Here is a 21,400-nt window from a genome sequence, read left to right on the forward strand (position 1 = left end):
TTTCACATATCAATAACATCTTCTTCAATGCTATTGATATTTAATTCAAGCCGGTACAGCTGTAGGAGTTTTGGTTCCACGGCGAAGCTGCATCATTTGAAATACTCATTTGATTTGGGTAGTACTCTATGAACACTAAATGTATATTTAGGAAAGGCAGACATATATGTGCCAAAGTTGTTAATTTCCTAACCAGAGGGTTTTGACTCTAGGATGAGTTTAAAATAGTCATCTAGTGTAAATATAACGTACATGAAGTAATATCGTTCATCAGTATGGACACGTTCGGGGCGTTTGTAGTTTAAAGCTGACATGATTTAATAAATATATATAGAAATTTAAAGAACATTTTTTTTAATTGGGGAGGGGGGTATTGACTTGACCCAAACATGAACACATGGTATACTGTACAAATGGCAACGATATTTCATTCCTTCAGTGGATTAACATTAATGGTTATGTTTCCAGTACTGTTGGCATTCCTTCATTCTATATTTATTCAAAAGCTTCTACATGAGAAGAAAAAGATCCCGGTCGATGAAATCCGGAAACAGGAAGGGGGCGGGGGATTCTATACTCTATACTCTCTATACTGACTTTGTACATAGGGGGAAATTATGTGCTGGGGCGCTTTTTACCCCTATGGGGCAAGATCTATCCCGGGCCCGTTTTTCCGGGGAGGGGGTCTATGCGGGGGGAAAGTCTATGCTATAACACCGGGAATTTCTGAAAATGCTTCAGTATACCCTCCATAATTCTCCTACTGTTTTCTATCGCCAAGAACGTTGATTATTTTTTAAAAATTTGAAGTTAAAATGTTATTGTTCCAAATAAACAATTGTTACTTGGGTTACCCCCCCCCCCCTTTGCATAGCTACTCGCTACAATTTAGCGCTGTGTTTGAAAACGTTTTTATTTAATATTTCTGCTTAAATTACATTTTGTCATGGAAGAAAATATTATATTTGAAAATAAATTGTGTGCAACATCATTTTTTCATATAGTTTTGTTAAATTTTAAGAGATTAAAGAAGAAATAGCCATTTGAAATTTGAGGGCGAAACAGCCCCTTGACAACGGACCGAGACGGAGATATCTGGGCCCTTAGGGCTAGACAGTCCTACCTCCTTGCAGCTGTCTCACTCGGGTCAAGATAGGTGTATCAGGGCTAATACATTACTAGGTACAATGTATATGATATAGTAGAATTCTATGTGTCCGTCATATTTCTCTGCTTATCCACCATGTTAGTTGGATGTTCTATTGTTATATTATCAGGGTTTGCATGGTATATAAGGGGACGAATTTTGCTACACTTCACTTCACATCAATGTCTTCAATTTACCTGTACGGGTAGCTTCGACAGGTAACACGTACATCTTCGTTTCTAATTTATAGGACATCAAGAAGAAATGAAATGCTTTTTCGCATTTGATTCGGGGTGGTTTTTGGCGAGTTAGCCATGTGCATTAAATATCATGCATATGACATGCATTTGTATATTGCAAGAATTGCAATAAATAGTATATTTTATGCTCTTTGCTTATTCAATTATATCAGTATGTAATTGGCAAAATGATTTCTCCGCATTTCATAAGAAACTGCAAATACTTGCAAGTATGCACGAAAAGCCTGTTTTTGTTGTTGTTGTTGTTGTTGTTGTTGTTGCATTTTTGTCTAAATCATCTAAACTTTCAAAATGTTTCATTCGTGTACAATAGATCATTTGTAATTTTTGAGCAAAGCATAATGTTTTAAAATGTGATTTTACTTATTTCTCATTCCCTTTCTATTACTATCGGAGATGTGCATTGGTCTAGTCCACCTAGAAAAACCACTCAGGTGTGACAACCACACTGGGGGTATATACGGGTAGAGTAAATTAGTCTACCTGAGAGAAATATGGCGGATAAGATGAGAAATGTGTACGTATTTATTGAATCATGTCAGCTTTAAGCACTTTGGTTTATAATGCTGCTGGATATTATAATTCAGCTTAGATAAATTATTGTAGATTTCTTGCCTTTAAGCCTAGTGAACTTTTACTTAACACTCAGGTGACGTATATGGTTTGTGAATCTCTTGGTATGTAATGAGGTCATTATTCTTTGTTCATGCGCAATTTCATCAGTGCTAATTCGGGGTTGAAGAGAACGTTTCTTTTGTAAACGTGAACGGAGGACTCATGTTTTGCACACTGATTTTGACTATGGATTACTCCGTTTACCTCAATCAAGATATAGAGCTCATGTCGCGTGTAACTGATCAACAGGGCATGCTTACTCCTCTGGTTGCGTCCAACTTTTAATGTTGCATTTTTCTGCGGTTCTATGAGATTGATCACTCCCTAATCCCTTATACGGAAAAGTGATCAATTCATCAGTCACATGTTATTTTATCTTGACGCCAATCGATATTGCAGATCACTGTACTTACACTTTATATAGATATCAACAGAATTACTGGAATTTGTGGGCGTGTCTGCTACATAATTCTTTGCTGAACAACTGTACCGTCCTGAGTTTTCTTTCGTTTTATATATATCTCCAGAAAGTCTGTTTTGTTTGCGTCTATCGTTGTGGTAAAACATATAAGAACATGATGGATTGCAGTCTGCATGACAAGTTAGCTTTACATATCCTTGTTTCTCAATTAAATTATTTCCATCGCTTGTGTACTGAATGCTCACATTGACTGGACCATATGAAGTAGAAAAATACATAATGTAGACAATACATGATGAGAAAGACCCACATTTAGCTGATACCAGTTGAGTATTACTCCGGAAATACCTACACTGTACGTTCAAATTATAGGATGTAGAGGTTGTTCCAAAGTAGTCACTGACTGTACAGGTGTATACTCCATTATCTGTCCTTAAAAGGGTGCTAAAGTGAAGACGTTCCCCATTGTGAATTAACTTTCCCTCGTGGAACCAACTGTAGGATAGACATCCGTTATTGCAAGTAGCCGAACACTCCATTTCAAACGGTTCGTGTTGTCTTCCACGTGGAGGTTTTGTTGTAATCCTTACGCTGTCCGGTCCCTCTAAACAGAGATAAGAAATGTACTAACTCATGTAAGTAATACCATGTTTTAAATATACATGTATACGTCTTTAAATTAGTTTTGTGGTGTGGATTTTCGATTTTGATATAGGAACAGCCAACGGAATATTACACAGAATATGTTTGACTTTTAATTTTACATGAATGATTACACAACATATTAAAAATTGTGTTTAGGTTACATTATTGATGGATTCATGAGCATTATCACAACTCACAAGTTTCAACCGTCTTGGAAAAATCAAATATGATCAATAATGCTCTGATAATATACGGGTATCTTGAACCTCCAAATTTGTATAGGGTTCTTAAAATTAACATGCTGTAATTTTCTATCAAATACTACTCACTCTTCATTTCCACTGTTATCCATCTACTTTCTCTTTCGCTGACGTCATTCGTTGCTGCACATTTAAAGCGTCTACTATCGTTATATGTAAAATTTATATTTGCAAATAATGTGTCGCCTGTATTAAAGATTGTGTCCGGCCAGTACGGATTCTCCATCTTCCATGTGTAGGTACACTTTGGCAGACAATCCGCTTGACATGTAATATTCTCCAGTGGTCTTCCTCCTCGATTTGAATAATAAACGTTACTGTCTGGTATTACTTTCACAGTCGTGGGCGAATCTAAAATGTGATAGTATATACATTGATTTAATTTCGTAATTATTCTGTAACATTTTGTAAAGTTCAGAATAAAGGATATACAAACCATTCCACTTCCAACATGTTAATTGTTCCATATTTCACACGGCGACTTAACAAAATAATGTGATTTATTCACTCGAATAATCAATTAAGTATGGAAAAATCCACACATGTTAAGTTCCTTGTAGAGTTACAGACACAACATGAAACTTGTTTATTTGAAAGTTAAAAATTTGTATGTATTCCGCAAAATTAATGTAAAATCAAGCATTCATTTCTTCTCATATGAGTGTTCAAGAAATTGATGTAAAACTGGGGCGTTTCAAATTTTAAACTTGATAATACATCGCACATATTAAGCATTCGTGATACAGTGAACACTGCCTAATTCAACACCAGTGTAAACATGGAATGGAAAACGGAATGGAATTTAAGAATAGAATGAATAATGTAGCCAACACCAACCAAACTAAGGGGGGGGGGGGTGCTTACATTTGATTAAAATTAAAATTTTGCTGTTTTTTAACAAGCAGTATTAGCTTCAATATTATAAATAAGTTAAGCAAAGTTATACGTCTGTTATAAGAATTTACGTTTTACGATAATTTTGAAATCCTGGCATTGACAGATGTGTTAACGTGCAGCGTCACCTATGGGTTGAGAATGGAAATAACTTATCATTAACTTTTAATTCATGTCTTTTAGGTACAATGTATGTTTAGACTTACACATTTTTTCTTTATTTGTGAAACAGTAGACTGTCACAATGGTGGTGGTGGGGGGTTGACAAAGCCGGGAAAAAGATGATATCCACAGGAGCTTCCTTAATATTGTTCATGGTAATATAATAGTTTTAAAACACAAATGCATTGCATGATTGATTGATTGATTAAGATTTTACGCCGTTTTGGCAATATTTCAGCCATTTTACGGCGGCCAACTAATTGAATTATCGATTCTGTGGATAAGTTCCCGTTCTCTGTGATTTCTGATTCCCTTGTTCATAATAAGCCTTTTGATTTTACAAAATGCTGACTTCCTCACAATAGTATTGCATGTAATATTTTTCATTCCGTTCCGTGTTTTAGCAACACCCACCTGTACTTGCCTTGATAAATTTAAAAAAAAAAATCATTAATTTTCTTTATGAAGTGAATTATAGAGTTTTGATGTGATTCTTTCAATGGGACTGCAGTTTATCTGAAATACATGTGAAACACCCTGTTAGATTTTTCCCATCTCGGAAACGCGGTAAACATTTAATCCACGATGCGAATATGTATTACCTGTGTATGCTTGCGTATCTACACATGACTAGTGAATGTCCTACTGTCCTTGAGAAGAATAGTTTAATTTTTTTTTACCTACATGTATATATCACATTTCAAATCTTGATACCCTCTTGTGGCCCCATCCTTTTCCCTGAAGCTCTGAATTTGCATTCTTTAAGGACGCTTTCACATACGTGTTATCCTTTCTGCCCCAGTGTTTATTGAGAAGAACTTAAAAAGGTGCTACCATATTTTCATTATTTCGTAAGTATCTCCCCATTTGAAAGAGGTGTGAACCTTCATTTTAATATCCAATAAATCTTTATGGTTTATGACAATCCTAGTTGAAATTGACCAAGTTGTTCTGGAAAGAAGTAACGGAATGCTATAAAACATAGCTGGCACTATTGGTCTGGCCTGGCCTAAAAGTTAATTTCGCCCAAATTTTGGCCTCTAATTTGGCTCCAACCGAAATTTTGTTCTGACTTGGTTGGTCAGGCCTACAATTTATTCTGTCAAATTGTTTTTGCCGTAAACAAAATGATTTCCCCCCAGTTGTTTTATCGAGTTTATCGATTTATTATTGCCTTTAGTGTTCTAAAGTTATAACAGAAGGATGATATATTTTTGTACGCATCAAAATAATCATATATACATGTACTATCACCTATGTGATTGATTTTATTGAATATATATTCATCAGTTCATTAATAACATCATATTTTCTTTCCTATTTTGAAATTATGTACTAGTTCGCACATGTACCAAAAATAGCATACTGGTGGTATGCTTGGTCTATTAATTTCTTTTCAGAATTGATTAATTTCATTGGTATATTTTTGGTTTTACTCTTGCAACGTTGTAATAAATACATGATATCTGTCTGCTGTTGTGTACATGTGCACATTTAAACTACTAAAGCTTATTTCTTGATTCCAAAATGTGCACCTTGCAAACTTTCTTCTTTTACCAATGCTTTGATATAGAACTGGGTACTGATGAATCATCACTGTAAGATATTCTGCTTTCACTCTCATTGATAAGATAAATTATGTTTGAAATTTGATTATGTTTCACATTGGCCAATGGAGCCTGATCAGTTTTGATAGTACGTATAAAATAAAATATAGAACTTGTTCCCAGTATTGTGACCCCATCGTACATCCACCACCCGCGGCCATGGTGTGAGCAAATTTGAATCCGCATTACTCTAGGATTCCTGCATATTAGATCTTAACATGCCTAATGAAAGCCCTACTGTTCCTGAGATGAGTGTTCCTATACGGTGTAAACTTTGATCTCCTATTGTGGATCCACCCTACGAATAGAATCATGGTTTGAAGAATGTTGAATCTACATTCTTAAAGGAATCTGTCACATTTTAGTTTCGTCAGGCCCACTTGTTCTTGGGGAGAGGATTATAGTTCTAGTCATATCTTTCTTTATTTATCTGTCCGCCCGTCCGTCTGTCCGTAAACCTTTTATATTTTCATCTTGTTATATTGTTGAATATTGGTAATCGTTGGCTGGCAAAATGCACTCGCAATCTTATGCATTTTCACATCCAACTCGTGCCAGTATTCACCAACATAAGTTCAATAACCCTGTAATATTGGAATATCCAGTAATTTAGTTAATTAAGATAAATAGCAGGACCACACTTAATGACATCTACATGCAAATGTTCCCAAGTTGATTGGATTCTAGTTTTTTGTTATGCCCCTGCAACTATAGTCAGGGGCATATCGTTTTGTCTTTGTCTGTCTGTCCGAAACTTTAACCCTGTTTATAACGTTTGAGTTGTAAGTGTAAAATGTTCCATATGCATATTATGTGTGACATGACCTTTTCTTTTGTAGCAAAGTTTTAATCTTGTTATCTTTACCTTGGACTTTGGTCTATTTTACAGAAAACTTAACCTATTTGATATTTCTTGGAACTATATTCAACTAAATTTATATTTAGTCAAACTTTTGACTTAAGTCTATTTTCAGTTTATGATTGTGGGGCCTGATATTGAAGTGAAAATCAAATATGTATGGGCAAAACAATGAATCACTTCCAAAATATCAATTAATATATTCGTTAACATTTGTCAACAATTATATATATATATATATATATATATATATATATATATATATATATATATATATACATACATATATACAAAGCACTAAAATGACCAACGACACAAACAACCAGATTGTCAAATTTTCGGGACGACCCCTCCCTTCTCCAGGACAAACGAAAAGAATTACATAATGTGGCCAATATCAACAGAGAATAATAACAACAACTACATATGAATACATCTAGCACTACAACTACACTAATCTACAAACGTATTTACAACGCAGACTACTTGTTTTTAGGTCTTTAAGCTTGCCAATCAATGTTAAAAATGGATCGAATTAGGATATGCCTTATTCGTCCAAAGAGCTGATTCAATATATATATACTATATATATATATATATATATATATATATATATATATATATATATATATATATATATATGTGTGTGTGTGTGTGTGTGTGTGTGTGTGTGTGTGTGTGTGTGTGTGTGTGTACATTTATTACGCTATATATCTCAATAATATTGCGCGGTTAATAATTGAAATTCTATTTTTTCCCCCGATTAATGACAATGAACAATGAACAAACTTGTATAATAGTATAGATATTTTAATCCCTTAATTTTTTTTTTAATTTTAAATAGCTCCTCGTTATAATGCCACTTCTGATTATTGCCTAAAAATCTCGAGAATAGATTTCTCCCCGTTATAATACTAACCATGCATAATGCCACATATCTCCGATTTCCACAAACAATAGGTCGAATTATATAGGTTTTATGCCCGATGATAATGTAAAATGTCTTCACACTTGAGCGATGCATTGAAGTGTGACGGACTGGATAAATTATTCCAATGGTCAGAATCTCTTTTGACTGCTGAGCGAATTACCAGTAATGGTGAATTCTTTTTATTGCCACCCACGGTCACTGGCAGGTGATGGTAAATATATAGTATGTGCATGTATAAAAAAGGAAGGGTAAGGCACTATTTTTGAGGCAAATTCGGATTTGGGTTATTGTGGGCGTTTCGCAAACGGCCTGACGCGTTGAATCGTTCATATATACCTTACTTTCAATATATGTACGGTTTCATTACGCTCCAATGCCGTTCATTCGAAGAAAAAGATGTTTTTACACCTCCAAGTACCTAAGAATTTGGCTAGACTGTCTTACTTCTGGTTTAATCGCACTGAATCGAAAGGTAAGTTCTGATTGGTCAATGTAATAAACATTTATAAGTTTATAATGTCATTCTTATTGGTTCTGAAATAATGATAGGAATATTTGAACTATAAAAACAAACATGGCTCATATACGTAACCACTAGTCTTTAATACCATCTTGAAGTAATATTCCTGCGAGTTATTTCTTCTACATATGTATTTATGGATTAGATAACATGTGTCAATTCAGACTTTAATTTTATTATTGACCAATCAGAACTTACCTTTCGATTCAGTGCATTAAAACTTTAAAAGATATGACTTATTTGGACTCATCCTATAGTCAAAACGTTGGGTTGTGAAATTCACTTTTTTGTACATCCTTTTCTGCTATTCTTAAGTATGCATTTAAATTGTATATAGTATCAGCAAATTTACATATAAATACTATATACTAAGTTTGACCCTACTCTGGAATCAGAACCCCTACTCTTGGGATCATCAAATTTACAATATTGGTAAAGGACTACCTGCTCTTTCTAAATATCCATTTAGTTTCAGATTAGTATCAATAAAACTAAAGGAGATATCATTTAAGTGTTTTATATATAAACACTATATGGTAAGTTTGGCCCTGTCCTTTGGACAGAACCCCAACCCCGGGGATCATGACATTTATAATTTTGCTAGAGGCCTTCTGCTCTACATTACTATGCACTTAGTTTCTCTTAAACATGAACATTGGTAAATTTTGGGCAGTTTTTGCCCCGCCTCTAAGACCAAAGGGTGCAGGGATTCTGAAATTTACGATATATGTCCTCCTTGTTCTAAAGATGTTTAATACAAAATTTGAAAAGAATTGGAATAATAGTTATCAAGACGTTAAACATTTCTATTGTTCATACATTTAATAACTGACCATTTTGGCCCCACCCTGATAACAAAACCCCTACTCCTGGGATCATCAAATTTACAATTTTGGTCAAGGGCTCTGTGCTTTGTCTAAATATCCATTCAATGGTTTCAAATTAGTATCAATAGCACTAAAGAAGATATTATTTAAAGATACACTACAGCTCATTTTCCACATTTTAATAAAGTGTTTTAAAAACATGTATTAATAAAATGATAAAAATCATATCGATACTGACAATTTTGAACAATTGAATGCATCAATTTGCTCTAAACTGCGCTTTGAAGATCATCCGGAATTCAAAGGTTTCTTTATGCTGACTCGGACTTTTGAATGGTTATTTACATCACGTGGTTTTGAATGACAGCGAAGGTGTTGTGTAAGAAATTATCTAAATTCCCCTTCAAGGGGGTCCACACTCACCTTTCAAATATAAGATTATTCCCTGCTCATTATAATAAGTAAATAATTATATAAATCATTATTTCAACAGAAACACTCCCATGTTGCTATTGACCGATGTTTTTTACGACTAGTTAACACTTGTCGTGTTCAGATAAAAATAACATGTACGCTTACTTTTAAAGCAGTGTCTTCGCGGCTAGTCCCAGTGGCAGATTTAAGAGGGCCAGGCCCCCTCCCTTTTTTCGCCACAAATTGTGAGTGAAACTACAAATTTTGCACCCAGAATGGCCGATTACTTTGGTTGATATTGGACTTTCACATCCCCCTTCGGAAATCCTAGATCCACCACTGAGTTACAATCGTTTCTCCTAGATCTTTGTTTTCCAACGGTCATACTGATCCGAAGGTCAATTTAATTTCAGGTATGAGTTTTATCTCATTTTATTTTTACCTCTTTTCTCACAGAATCTTTCAAAATTCTGGATCTATCCACTACACTTTCTCTCACTGGATGACATGCTGCACTGTTTACTGTCTATGCGCATACGTCTGAAGACCGAAGGAGGAGACTCGATATTTTTTGTATAGGCCATCAAAAAGTATTAATTTTTATGTTAAAACAAGAATTTTTAACTTTAGATAGGTGTTATTTTCGCAAAGTTCATACATTCAACAATGCAACAAAAATTGAGAAAGCCCTGAGAAAATTGTCATTTCATGATTTTTGCGCAAAAAGCTGTAGTGTCTCTTTAAGTGTTTACACATATACATGATATAGTAAGTTTGGTCCTGATCTGGGGTCAGAACCCCTACCTCGGGGGTCATGAAATTTACAATTATGAAAGGGAACTTCCTGCTCTACATCATTATGCATTTAGTTTGTCTTTCACATGTGCAGTTCTAGAGAATTTTCTTTTTGAAAATTTTTCAAGTTTGTGCATTTTTGTCCCATGCCTAAGGCCTCATGGATGCAGGAAACCTGAAACTTACCATTTATGTCCAGCTTGTTCCAAAGACCTCCCTACCAAATTTGAAAAGAATTGAAATGATAATTATCAACAAAAAGTTAAATTTTCTATTGTGTGCACATTTAATAACTGACCATTTTGGCCCCACATTAATACCAAAATCCCCACCTCAGGGATCATCAAATTTACAGTTTTAGTATAAAAAAAACTACCTGTTTTTTCTAAATATCTATTTAATTTCAATATAGTATCAATAGCACTAAAGAAGATGTTATTCAAGTGTTTTACACATCAACACCATATAGTAAGTTTGGTCCCACATTGGAGTCAGAACCAATACTCCGGGGTTTATGAAATGTACTATTTTGGTAGAAGACTTCCTTCTGTAAATCACCATGTGATCACTGTTCGTTATCTTCGCTTTTCATGTGTGTGGTTCTTGAGAAGAAACGTTTTGAAAATTGGTAGCTTTTGGACAGTTTTGTTCCGCCCCTAGGTCCCCAGGGGTGCAGGACTCCTGAAATGTACAATTTATGTCCCCTTGGTCCCAAAGATGCTTCATACCAAATTTGAAAAGAATTGGAATAATAGTTATCAAGAAGTTGAAAATGTTCAGTTGTTAATGCATGACGACGGACGAAAACCAATTGCTATAGGTCAACTCAGGTGACCTATTGTGGCCTTAGTTTACTAAGAGTTCTTTAGAATGTTTTCAGAATTCTTATTAAATTTACAACACTTCTGGCATATGTAGTCGCCCAGTATGTTTGAATTTTCTTCTTCACAGGTGTTACTGTTTTCACGAGGGGCAAACATAGGGCAGAAAGAAGTAAAGTTCAGGCCTATGCCCACGTTATAAGCTAAAGTACATAGAAACAATCAATGTATATTGTAGATATAGTATCAGGGGTAAAATCAAAAGATCGATTTCAGATGAAACACAAAATTCATGTAGGAGGATTGACTGATGAAATATTGTTTTATGTCTCTCTCGAGAATATTTCACTCATATGGAGACGTCACCATTGCCGGTGAAGGGCTGCAAAATTTAGGCCTATGCTCGGCGCTTATGTCCATTGAGCAGGGGGGGGGGGATCTTTATCGTGCCAAACCCGCTGTGACACAGGACCTCGGTTTTCGCGGTCTCATCCGAAGGACCGCCCCATTTAGTCGCCTCTTACGACAAGCAAGGGGTTACTGAGGACCTATTCTAACCCGTTTGGGGGGGGGTCTCGATGAAAATTATGTGAATTTATTATTTTGTTAAACATTGAGCTATTGATCTCGTCCCGAAACGTAAAAAAGAATTAAAAAATATTTTTCAATCATAATTCTCTGTAAAATAGATTCAACAAGAGGACCATGGCCACATTTCTCACCTGAGTCAACTACCCCCGGGGAACTTAAGTTTTACAAAATTGAATTCGCACTGTGTCAGGAAGCTTTCATGTAAATTTCATTAAAATTTTGAAATATTTATGTTAGTATGTAAAACTTTCATCCTCTATTGTGGGGTAGGATGGGACATCCTACCCCCAGGGGCCAATGCTTTTTACAAAATTTAATCTCCACTCTGTCAGAAAACTTTCATGTAGATGTAAACTTCTTTGACCCAATGGTTATTGCAAAGAAGATTTTAAAAGATTTTCTCTATATACATGTATAAGTATGTAAAACTTTGATCCCCAGTTGTGGCCCTATCCTACCCCTGGAGGCCATGCTTTTAACAAACTTGAATCAGCACTGTGTCAGGAAGCTTTCATGTAAATATAAGCTTTTCTAGCCCTGCGATTATTCAGAGGAAGATTTCTAATGATTTTTCTAATATATTTGTATGTAAAACTTTTCTCCCATATTGTGGTCCCATCCTAACCTCGGGGACCAAGAGTTCCACAAACTTGAATCTGCACTATGTCACGAAACTTTCATGTAAATATAAAATGTTCTGGCTCAGTGGTTCTTGAGAAGATTTTTAAAGATTTTCCCTATATATTTGTATGTAAAACTGTGTTCCCCTATTGTTGCCCATCATACCCCCGGGGGCCATGATTTTCACAAACTTGAATCTGCATTATGCCAGGGAGCTTTCATGCAAATGTCAGCTTTTCTGGCTCAGTGGTTCTTGAGAAGAAGATTTTTAAAGATTTTTCCTATATATTTGAATGCAAAACTTTGCTTCCCTATTGTGACCCCATCATTTCTCCGGGGGCCATGATTTTAACAAACTGAAATCTGCACTATTTTAGGAAGATTTCATGTAAATCTCAGCTTTTACGGCTCATTGGTTCTTTAGAAGATTTTTAAATGACCCACTCTATTTTTGCATTTTTGTGATTATATCCCCTTTGAAGGAGACATAGCCCTTCATTTGAACAAAATTGAAAGCCCTTTATCCAAGCATGCTTTAGGCCAAGTGTGGTTGAAATTGGTTTAGTAGTGCTGAAGACGAAGTCAAAAATGTAAAAAGGTTTACAGACGGACGGACAAACGACGGATAATAGGCAATCAGAAAAGCTCACTTGAGGTTTCAGCTCAGGTGAAACAACGGCTCAGTTGTAAGTTTATACTCATGCAAGGTGAAGATAACGAACAGTGATCGATCTCATAACTCCTACAAGCAATACAAAATAGATAGTTGGGCAAACACGGACCCCTGGACACACCAGAGGTGGGATCAGGTGCCTAGGAGGAGTAAGCATCCCCTGTTGACCGGTCACACCCGCCGTGAGCCCCATATCCTGATCAGGTAAACGGTGTTATCCGCAGTCAAATCAGTGTGCCAAGAACGGCTTAACAATCGGTATGAAACACGTCAGACAGCATTTGACCCAATGCGAGGTTGTATTGGCGAACTAGATCGTTATAACGACCATAGAATTTGCGAAATGCTGACTTCAATCGAGACTGTTGAAATCCCTGTACCATCAACTTGTTTGTCAGTAGCTTACCTCGATTTAAAAACTGACTATACCCAGAACAAGCTCTTCCATATCGAATCAGTTGAGATATATGAACACCATATCCAGGTGATAATGGAATATTGCTACTTAAATGTGGGAAGTTGACGATGGAGAAGCTGAAATCATCCCGTTTGTCATACAGTTGAGTTGTCAGTTTGCCGTTAATGTCTACTTTCAATAAAATATCTAAGTATGAAGCAGAAGTGGACGACTCTGAGGTGTCCTTTATTTCGAGCTCACAGGGATATATCAAATCGACATATGAATGAAAGCTATCATTGTTAATAGACAAAACGTCATCGATATATCTAAATGTCGAATTGAAGGTCACATGCAGCGAGAGATTTTTTCTTCTCGCGTAGAAGTTTTTGAATAAATTCTGCTTCATATGAATGTAAAAACAGGTCAGCTAACAAAGGAGCACAGTTCGTGTCCATGGGAATTCCAACAGACTGTTGGAAGACCTGATCACCAAAGACCACGAAGATATTGTCAATGAGGAACTCTAGCATATTTTTTATTTCAACTTCAGAGTATTTGTGAGTGGAATCAGAGTGGTGTTTTACAAAGTAAGTTTTTGAATGACTGATCACTAGATATGAATATTTCCGTTTTCCGTTTTTGTTGCAGAAGCAACTGTCTATGATGTCAAAAAGTCTAGTTTTTAATTTATCATAAGGAATGATCGTGTATAGTGTTGAAAAGTAATAGGTTTTAATGCTATTGAATTGGGAAAAATTCTGTGATTTCAAGTTTACTAAAAGTTCTTCAGAATTTTTTAGAATGCACATTCGATTAACACCACTTCTGGCATTTGTAGTCGCACAGTAAGTTTGAAGTTTCTCCTTCACAGCTGTTAACATTTTCGTGAGGAGCAAAGATATTATTACAATAATGCGATATATTTCACTCAAATAAACAATTACGTATGACAAAATCAACATGCATTTGTGAAGTTCCTTAACAAAGTTAAAGACACAACGTGTAGTTTAAACATCTGAAACTTATAATAAGAATGCATTTCCCAAAATTAATGCAGAAGTATGGATTCTTCTCATTTGAATATTTAAGAAATTGAAGGAAGACGAAGATATTTTGAATTTTAGAATTCAGTGTACACAGTAAGTATTCGTTATGCAGTGAACACTGCCTGATTCGATACCTCTGTAACCCGTTTTACTGGACATCCTGACTCTTAATTTCATTCTCAATTCTATATTATTATTGTTTGCATTGTTTATCCAACATACTGAGAATTCCGACCAAAAAAGAATGTTTCCTAGTGTATGTCGGATTAGACAAGTTTCACTGTGTACACGAGTATCGAACTTGACTCCCGGTAGTATGTGAATGATGTCAAGCTTTGAATACATCAAACTCGTAATGATCTCACGATATCCCATGTATTAGATATACCTGTAGATGAAAGCCTTAAGAGATCGTTACACACAAATGATACTTACATTGAACTGTTATTTTCACTTGTGTAGAAGATACAGTCCCTTCAACTCCACTGGCTTCACATTTATAGTTTCCAGACTCTCGTCTATCGGATGTAATATGTATGGTCTTGTGTTGTTGATGAGACAGCAGTTGCCCATCTTTATACCACGATGTCTTACATGCTGGATTGCAGTCTGCTGAACATGTCAGCGAAGTACCAGAATCCCATTCTATCAGAACAATTTCAGCATCAGCATTTCCCCTGCCCTTCATAATGCTGAGGTTTCTTGGTCCATCTTTCATGATCAAAAATGAGTTTTAGATTTATTTCACATACATGTATCAAATACAATAGTATATAAGGACGAATGAACGCAAATAATTATGCCCCAGTCTCTCATAGATATGTAGTGAATTATGTTTAATTTTCCTGATCATTAGATTTTGATCTGAATATTGCTAAATGATCGAACACCAGGGTGACCTTACGTGCTACCTACATAGTACCCACTGTAGACACACTTTTGTCCGCGGGGTCATTATTCCGCGAATAAGTTATATTTCCAGATTAGTCCGCGAGGTTACAATTTCGCGGATGTGGTAGAACAGACTTATATCCTATCGTTTCATTATTACTGCATTGTTTTTCAATTTAACAACAATAAATTACTGGTTGATCAGCCGTTTATAGGGATGCGCCTTGAATTGTATATATACATGTATACTCGACGATACGTTTAACTAGAAACAAATATTTTGTAATACATTGATATATTTTATTCTATAGTAAAGTTGATAAAATCCAAGTAGTTAGTACCCAAGTGGTTTGGGCTGTATATAGCTGTTCATCTCTAGTCGTCAGTGATTGAGAGTTTGTTACAAACAAAACACGCCATGATAGGATACACCTGATCGGTACTGGTTAAAACCCGGTCTCGGTCTTCGGTTATAAATATTTACCGTACTCGTACTCAAACTCAGCCATGTTTGTTTTGAGTACAACTCAAACAGCTACAAAGCATACTCGAAAAATCTTGAATATGCACTTCTTTTGAGTATGAGAATTTTTTAATATAAGTTGTATAGCCTTCACTGTTGAGTATGAGTACGATTTATAGCACGGGATTTGAGTATGAAAACGTGCTTGAAAAGGTTTTATAACCTCCAGGCCGATAGGTGCTGATTTAAACCTGTTCTCGGTTAAAATATTGTGATACATTTTACACTTTGTACTCATTATCTAGAGAAAGAAACATGACTCACAGAGAATGGCCAGTTGAAAGTTTTCATGTGACTCGGTGTTGTCAGATAATTTACATTTATAAATTCCATCATCGGAAACAAGCGCTTGTCGACTTGGAAATATGCTCTGGTTAGTGTCAATCGTATTGTAGACCTCGGAATTCCTCAGAACCGTGATGGTAGAAGAATCACAACCTTCATAGTTACAGTCAATGGTACACACAACATTGGATGGAAGGTTACGGTTTACATCAAGTAAAATCTTCTTTATGGGTGATAACCTGACAGTCTTATCTGTAATATCCATATAATTCAGGTAATTCTCATTTTCCAATCATGCTTCACTGTTTTTGTAAAGATAAAGCTGATATAAACGTAAATAAGACTAGATATTTTCTGCAATATAATAAATATCATTGATGTTTGACTTACATTTGAGATGAAGTCTGACTGTGTTAGAGGACTTTACATTAGTCCCCTGCACAGAATTCCTGGCTGTGCAGCTGTACTGTCCCGAGTTTTCTCGATCCATGGCAAAGGTATATGTCTTTTTTGAAGATAACCAGCGTCTGTTGTGGTATAAACTCCACCGATTACATTGTGGATTACAGTCTGCATTACAAGTGATGCTTATTTTTCCATCCCCTTCCCATAATTCATCACGATCGCTGGTATACTGAATTGTCACATTGGTGGGTCCATCTAAATATAAAACTAGCTGCTACACAATCAAACCAAAAACCATATAAAAATCAGTCCTTTAAACTTGAAGTAGCCTCTCTACTGGTTTCCAATGCAAATCAATGAGTTTTCATTTTTCGTAACATTATCTTCTTAGTTCTATTGTAAATTTAAACTATCGAAATTATTACTTCTTTAATTTTGATATCAAGCATTAGTGTACATTCATTAAATTCTCATTAATGTTGAACCTACATTTGATATTGAGCGTGATAGAATTAGAGGAAATAGCGGGAGTCGACACAGAATTCCTGGCTGTGCAGCTGTACTGTCCCGAGTTTTCTCGATACATGGCAAAGGTATATGTCTGTTTTGAAGATAACCAGCGTCTGTTGTGGTATAACCTCCACCGATTACATTGTGGATTACAGTCTGCATTACAAGTGATGCTTATTTTTCCATCCCCTTCCCATAATTCATCACGATCGCTGGTATACTGAATTGTCACATTGGTGGGTCCATCTAAATATAAAACTAGCTGCTACACAATCAAACCAAAAACCATATAAAAATCAGTCCTTTAAACTTGAAGTAGCCTCTCTACTGGTTTCAATGCAACTCAACGTGTTTTTATTCGTCGTACCATTATCTCCTTGATCGTACATTTACCCTATACAAACTATTACTTCTTTAATTTTGATATCAAGCATTCATTACATTCTCATTAATGTTGAACCTACATTTAATATCGAGCATGATAGTTTTAGAGAAACTTGCAGAAGTAGACACAGAATTCCTGGCTGCGCAGCTGTACTCTCCCGATTTTTTCCGATCCATGCTGAACGCATATGCCTTTCCTGTAGATACGTCGCGTCCATTGTGACGTATCCAATAATTACACCGTGGATTACAGTCTGCATTACAAGTGATGATTATCTCTCCACGTCCTTCCCATAATTCCTTACGGTCGCCGGTATACTGAATGGCCACATTGTTGGGACCATCTATAAATAAAAATAACTAGATGTATTACCCTTTTGTAACATCTACAGAAAGGTCTTCTGAGACAAACAACCCATGGGTCTTGGCGTCCAATACTTACTGTAGAACATACACGTAAATTAGAAGTGTTGTATGTACACTATATGCTGGATTAATCCTCCTGAAATTCCAAACACTCCCCTAACATCCCAAACACTCCCCGACATTCCAAACACCCCCCTATCATTCCAAACACTCCACTAACATTCCAAACACTTCCCGACATTCCAAACACTCCCCTAACATTCCGAACTCTCCCCTAACATTTCAAACACTCCCCTGACATTCCAAACATCCGCTAACATCCCAAACACTCCCCTAACGTTCCAAACACTCCCCTCATCACCCTGTAACTTTTCTCTGACTACTTTTCTATCATTAATCCCATTTCATCCCCCTATCACAAGCTTTAAAGAAGTGACCCATGGGCCACATCGCTCAAGTCACCTTGGCTCTACCATTGTTCAGCTGTTGAGAGTTTTATCAATCTTTATTTTTTTGAAAAATGTTGACCACACATTTGACATTGTGGCCCCACTGGACCTAGCCCCCCCCCCAAATCACAGCATAACTGAAAGTGAATTCACAACATCTTGCTGTTCTGGATACGTCCAATGTCATTAGGTCATTGATCACAGTATGATATAATGATCTTGCCAGAAAAAACCTATGTACAGAACTTGAAATCTTGATTTTGAGATATTAGATAGGGGAAAGTTATATTGAAATTAGGTCAAACTTTCCATCAAGGTAACAGGATCAAGCTTCACAAAATATGAAAGGCTTACTTTAAATAGTTCAGGAGGTATTTAATAGGTCATTGCTTTTTTAAAAAATAGGTCAAACTCCAAGGTTAAAGGATCACACCATTGTATACAAGGTCTTGCCATAAAGAAGCTATATACAAAATATGAAAGGCCTATCTAAAATAGTTCCGAAAATATTTAATGGGCTATCATTTCTTAAAGGTATGTCAAATTCCGAATTCAAGGTCACAAGGTCAAAATGAAAGGTCTAGCCTTAAGAAATGTATAATATTATACAAAATATGAAAGATATACCTTTAATAGGTCAGGACATATTGTATAGGCCAGATTTTTATCAAAGGTAGGTCAAAGTTTCAGGTCAAGGTCACAAGATCGCATACCATTGATCACATGACATGTCTTTACATAAAATATGTACAGTTAATATACAAAATATAAATCCCTAGTTTGAATAGTTCAAGAGATATTTTAAAGATATCTCCTATATATCGACATGTACCACTTTAATTCACCACTGTAGCCCAACCATACAGTAGAAGAAGGTGGCACAAGACAAAAAATAGTTCCCCTCCACATACTAGACCAAAATAAGTAAACATATAAAGGTAACAGAAGTAAATGCCAAAATACAATGTACTACAATACGTATTCAATATAATCCATAACCGAGGCAAAGGCAAACCAATGTAGTCTACATGTTCATAACTACATATGAAATGTAAATAGCTTACGTATAAAACATTTTATGATATAACATTTTATTTATTTGGTTTTTAAATCAATGAGAGTATGAACTGTTATGCTGACGTACTTTATGAAGTGTGCTGATGTATCGCCGAATTTTGACCAGGGTTGAAAAATGACCCGAATGGGGGGGGGGGGGGGGGGCATTTTTCAACGTTGCATACAGTACGGTGTTGGATTTAGACCCTAGTCAGTTGACAATTGGTTAACCCCTCGTATGGCATATACAATTTTGCTGCTTCAACCTCACACACATACATATGGAATAAAACCAATCTATGATTATATATTCTATCTAAAAGCCATTGATTTTCTTTACTTTGTTTGACAGTCATGCATAGCACCACGTTTGTTGTTTAAATGCGTGTTTGAATCTACTGATCTTCCACACAATCAGTAAGAGATAAATCACTGATGAATTGAAATAATCAAATAGAATAATCAAAACAAAATGAACAGATTCATAAATTTGAAGAAATACATATCTCATCATATAGCCCTTCAGCAATAAACTTGCATTAGACTGATCCGAATTTTTGAAAGGCGTTAATGTGATAGGTAACTGATAGTTACTCCCAGCAATGGGAACACAGTATACCTGAGATGCATGTGAAATATCGCGTTGGATTCGCGGAAATGCGGTTATTATGCTGGACAGGTCAAACATATCAAGCCCTAAGTCATAATATTAAAGAACTTATATTACGGTATATGATAGGATCGTTTTGCAAAACTTATCGTAATCTTCTATCTTATTAAATAACTTCTTTTGTTGTAAGTCGTATTGAAACTCTTCAGTGCATGAGGTTATAAAACTGAACATATATACCTGCGCGCGAGAGCCGACGCTCTGACGCGCAGAAACAGCTCCCCTAGTTCAGTTAAAAATATATATTTGCAGTTCGTTAATGACTATAACAAACCAAATGATGGTCCCTTAATGCTTGTTGGGGGAAGGTGCTGAAAAACGGATAAATTTACCCACTCATAATTTCCTTTCCCATTTCTTATATTTAAAAAAAAAATCGAATAAGTATGAATCCACCAAGGCATTGAATAGCACCGGTTGTAAAGTTTCATGAGTATGTGCAAGTATACACATATAGTTCATGTGAAGGGAAAAAACAATCTTGAAATACTTATCATCATAAAAACCATAAATGATAAATTAATCATTGGAAACATATGGTTTATTAGAGAATATACAAAACAACTATTGCTCTTTTGGCACATACCTATCACTTTTGTTTGATCCGCGCACTCACAATCATCTATCAGAGAAAGTAACGCATTGTGATAAAAGGTGGCAAGATGATATAGCCCTTTAATTGTGTATGAAGACAAGGATTAAATTGTAATTGCATGACAAATTGCTTAAGTTCGTAGGATACTTATACATGTAGGATTTAAGAGATTGATCACTGTTCGTTATTTTCGTCTTTCATGGTTTATGTCTCCCCGCACTAAATACATGAGGTTGTAGAGGTACTGCCTGGGCCAACGATACTTCGCGACTAGCTGCAATAATGCAATTTTTCCCCTGACGTTTTCGGGAGAAGGTTACAATTCCGTAAGATCTTCGTAATGGTGCGAAATGTGTTCGTGAATGTACACCGCACTCAATTCTTCGTCTGTCATGCTTGTTATCGCAATTTCTCGTAAATGAAAAGCCAAAACATGACATTCAGCACTAAAAATGTAGTTGTTCAACATGGACTTTAGTTTTCCTGACAGAGAAAGGGAAATCGTATGGTGGCAGAAATTATTTACACTCTGATATTAGTGTTTGAACTTGCTATCAAATCTAAACCTTTCCAATACCGACGGAATCGCTTCCTCCTGCATATTCATATAGCCTTATACGGGCAATAAAGGCAATTATATGCAAATAGATTGACAATCAGAAGTTCGGCTACAGTATACAAATCATGGAGCACAATATGAGTATATGGAAATTTTAAAAACGGTAGAATAAAGTCTCATAAACGTAAGTTGCGGGTT

At 35.7% G+C, this 21,400-nt stretch overlaps 1 protein-coding gene across 6 annotated transcripts in view; it reads right to left on the reverse strand.

Annotated features, from left to right (window-relative positions):
* Window positions 1-21,400, reverse strand: part of LOC125679753 (hemicentin-2-like) — a 50,853-nt gene that overhangs the window by 16,496 nt on the left and 12,957 nt on the right. For all 6 annotated transcript variants that reach the window (XM_056156196.1, XM_056156195.1, XM_056156197.1 and 3 more), the window contains exons 3-9: window positions 17,588-17,851; window positions 17,103-17,369; window positions 16,599-16,868; window positions 16,188-16,460; window positions 14,945-15,220; window positions 3,418-3,699; window positions 2,796-3,047 (exon numbers count right to left, since the gene is read on the reverse strand). In XM_056156196.1, coding sequence (XP_056012171.1) covers window positions 2,796-3,047; window positions 3,418-3,699; window positions 14,945-15,220; window positions 16,188-16,460; window positions 16,599-16,868; window positions 17,103-17,369; window positions 17,588-17,851 — 1,884 coding nt within the window. The remainder of the gene's footprint in view (window positions 1-2,795; window positions 3,048-3,417; window positions 3,700-14,944; window positions 15,221-16,187; window positions 16,461-16,598; window positions 16,869-17,102; window positions 17,370-17,587; window positions 17,852-21,400) is intronic.

Source organism: Ostrea edulis, chromosome 2 (assembly GCF_947568905.1).
Source record: "Ostrea edulis chromosome 2, xbOstEdul1.1, whole genome shotgun sequence".
Classification (NCBI taxonomy): domain Eukaryota; kingdom Metazoa; phylum Mollusca; class Bivalvia; order Ostreida; family Ostreidae; genus Ostrea; species Ostrea edulis.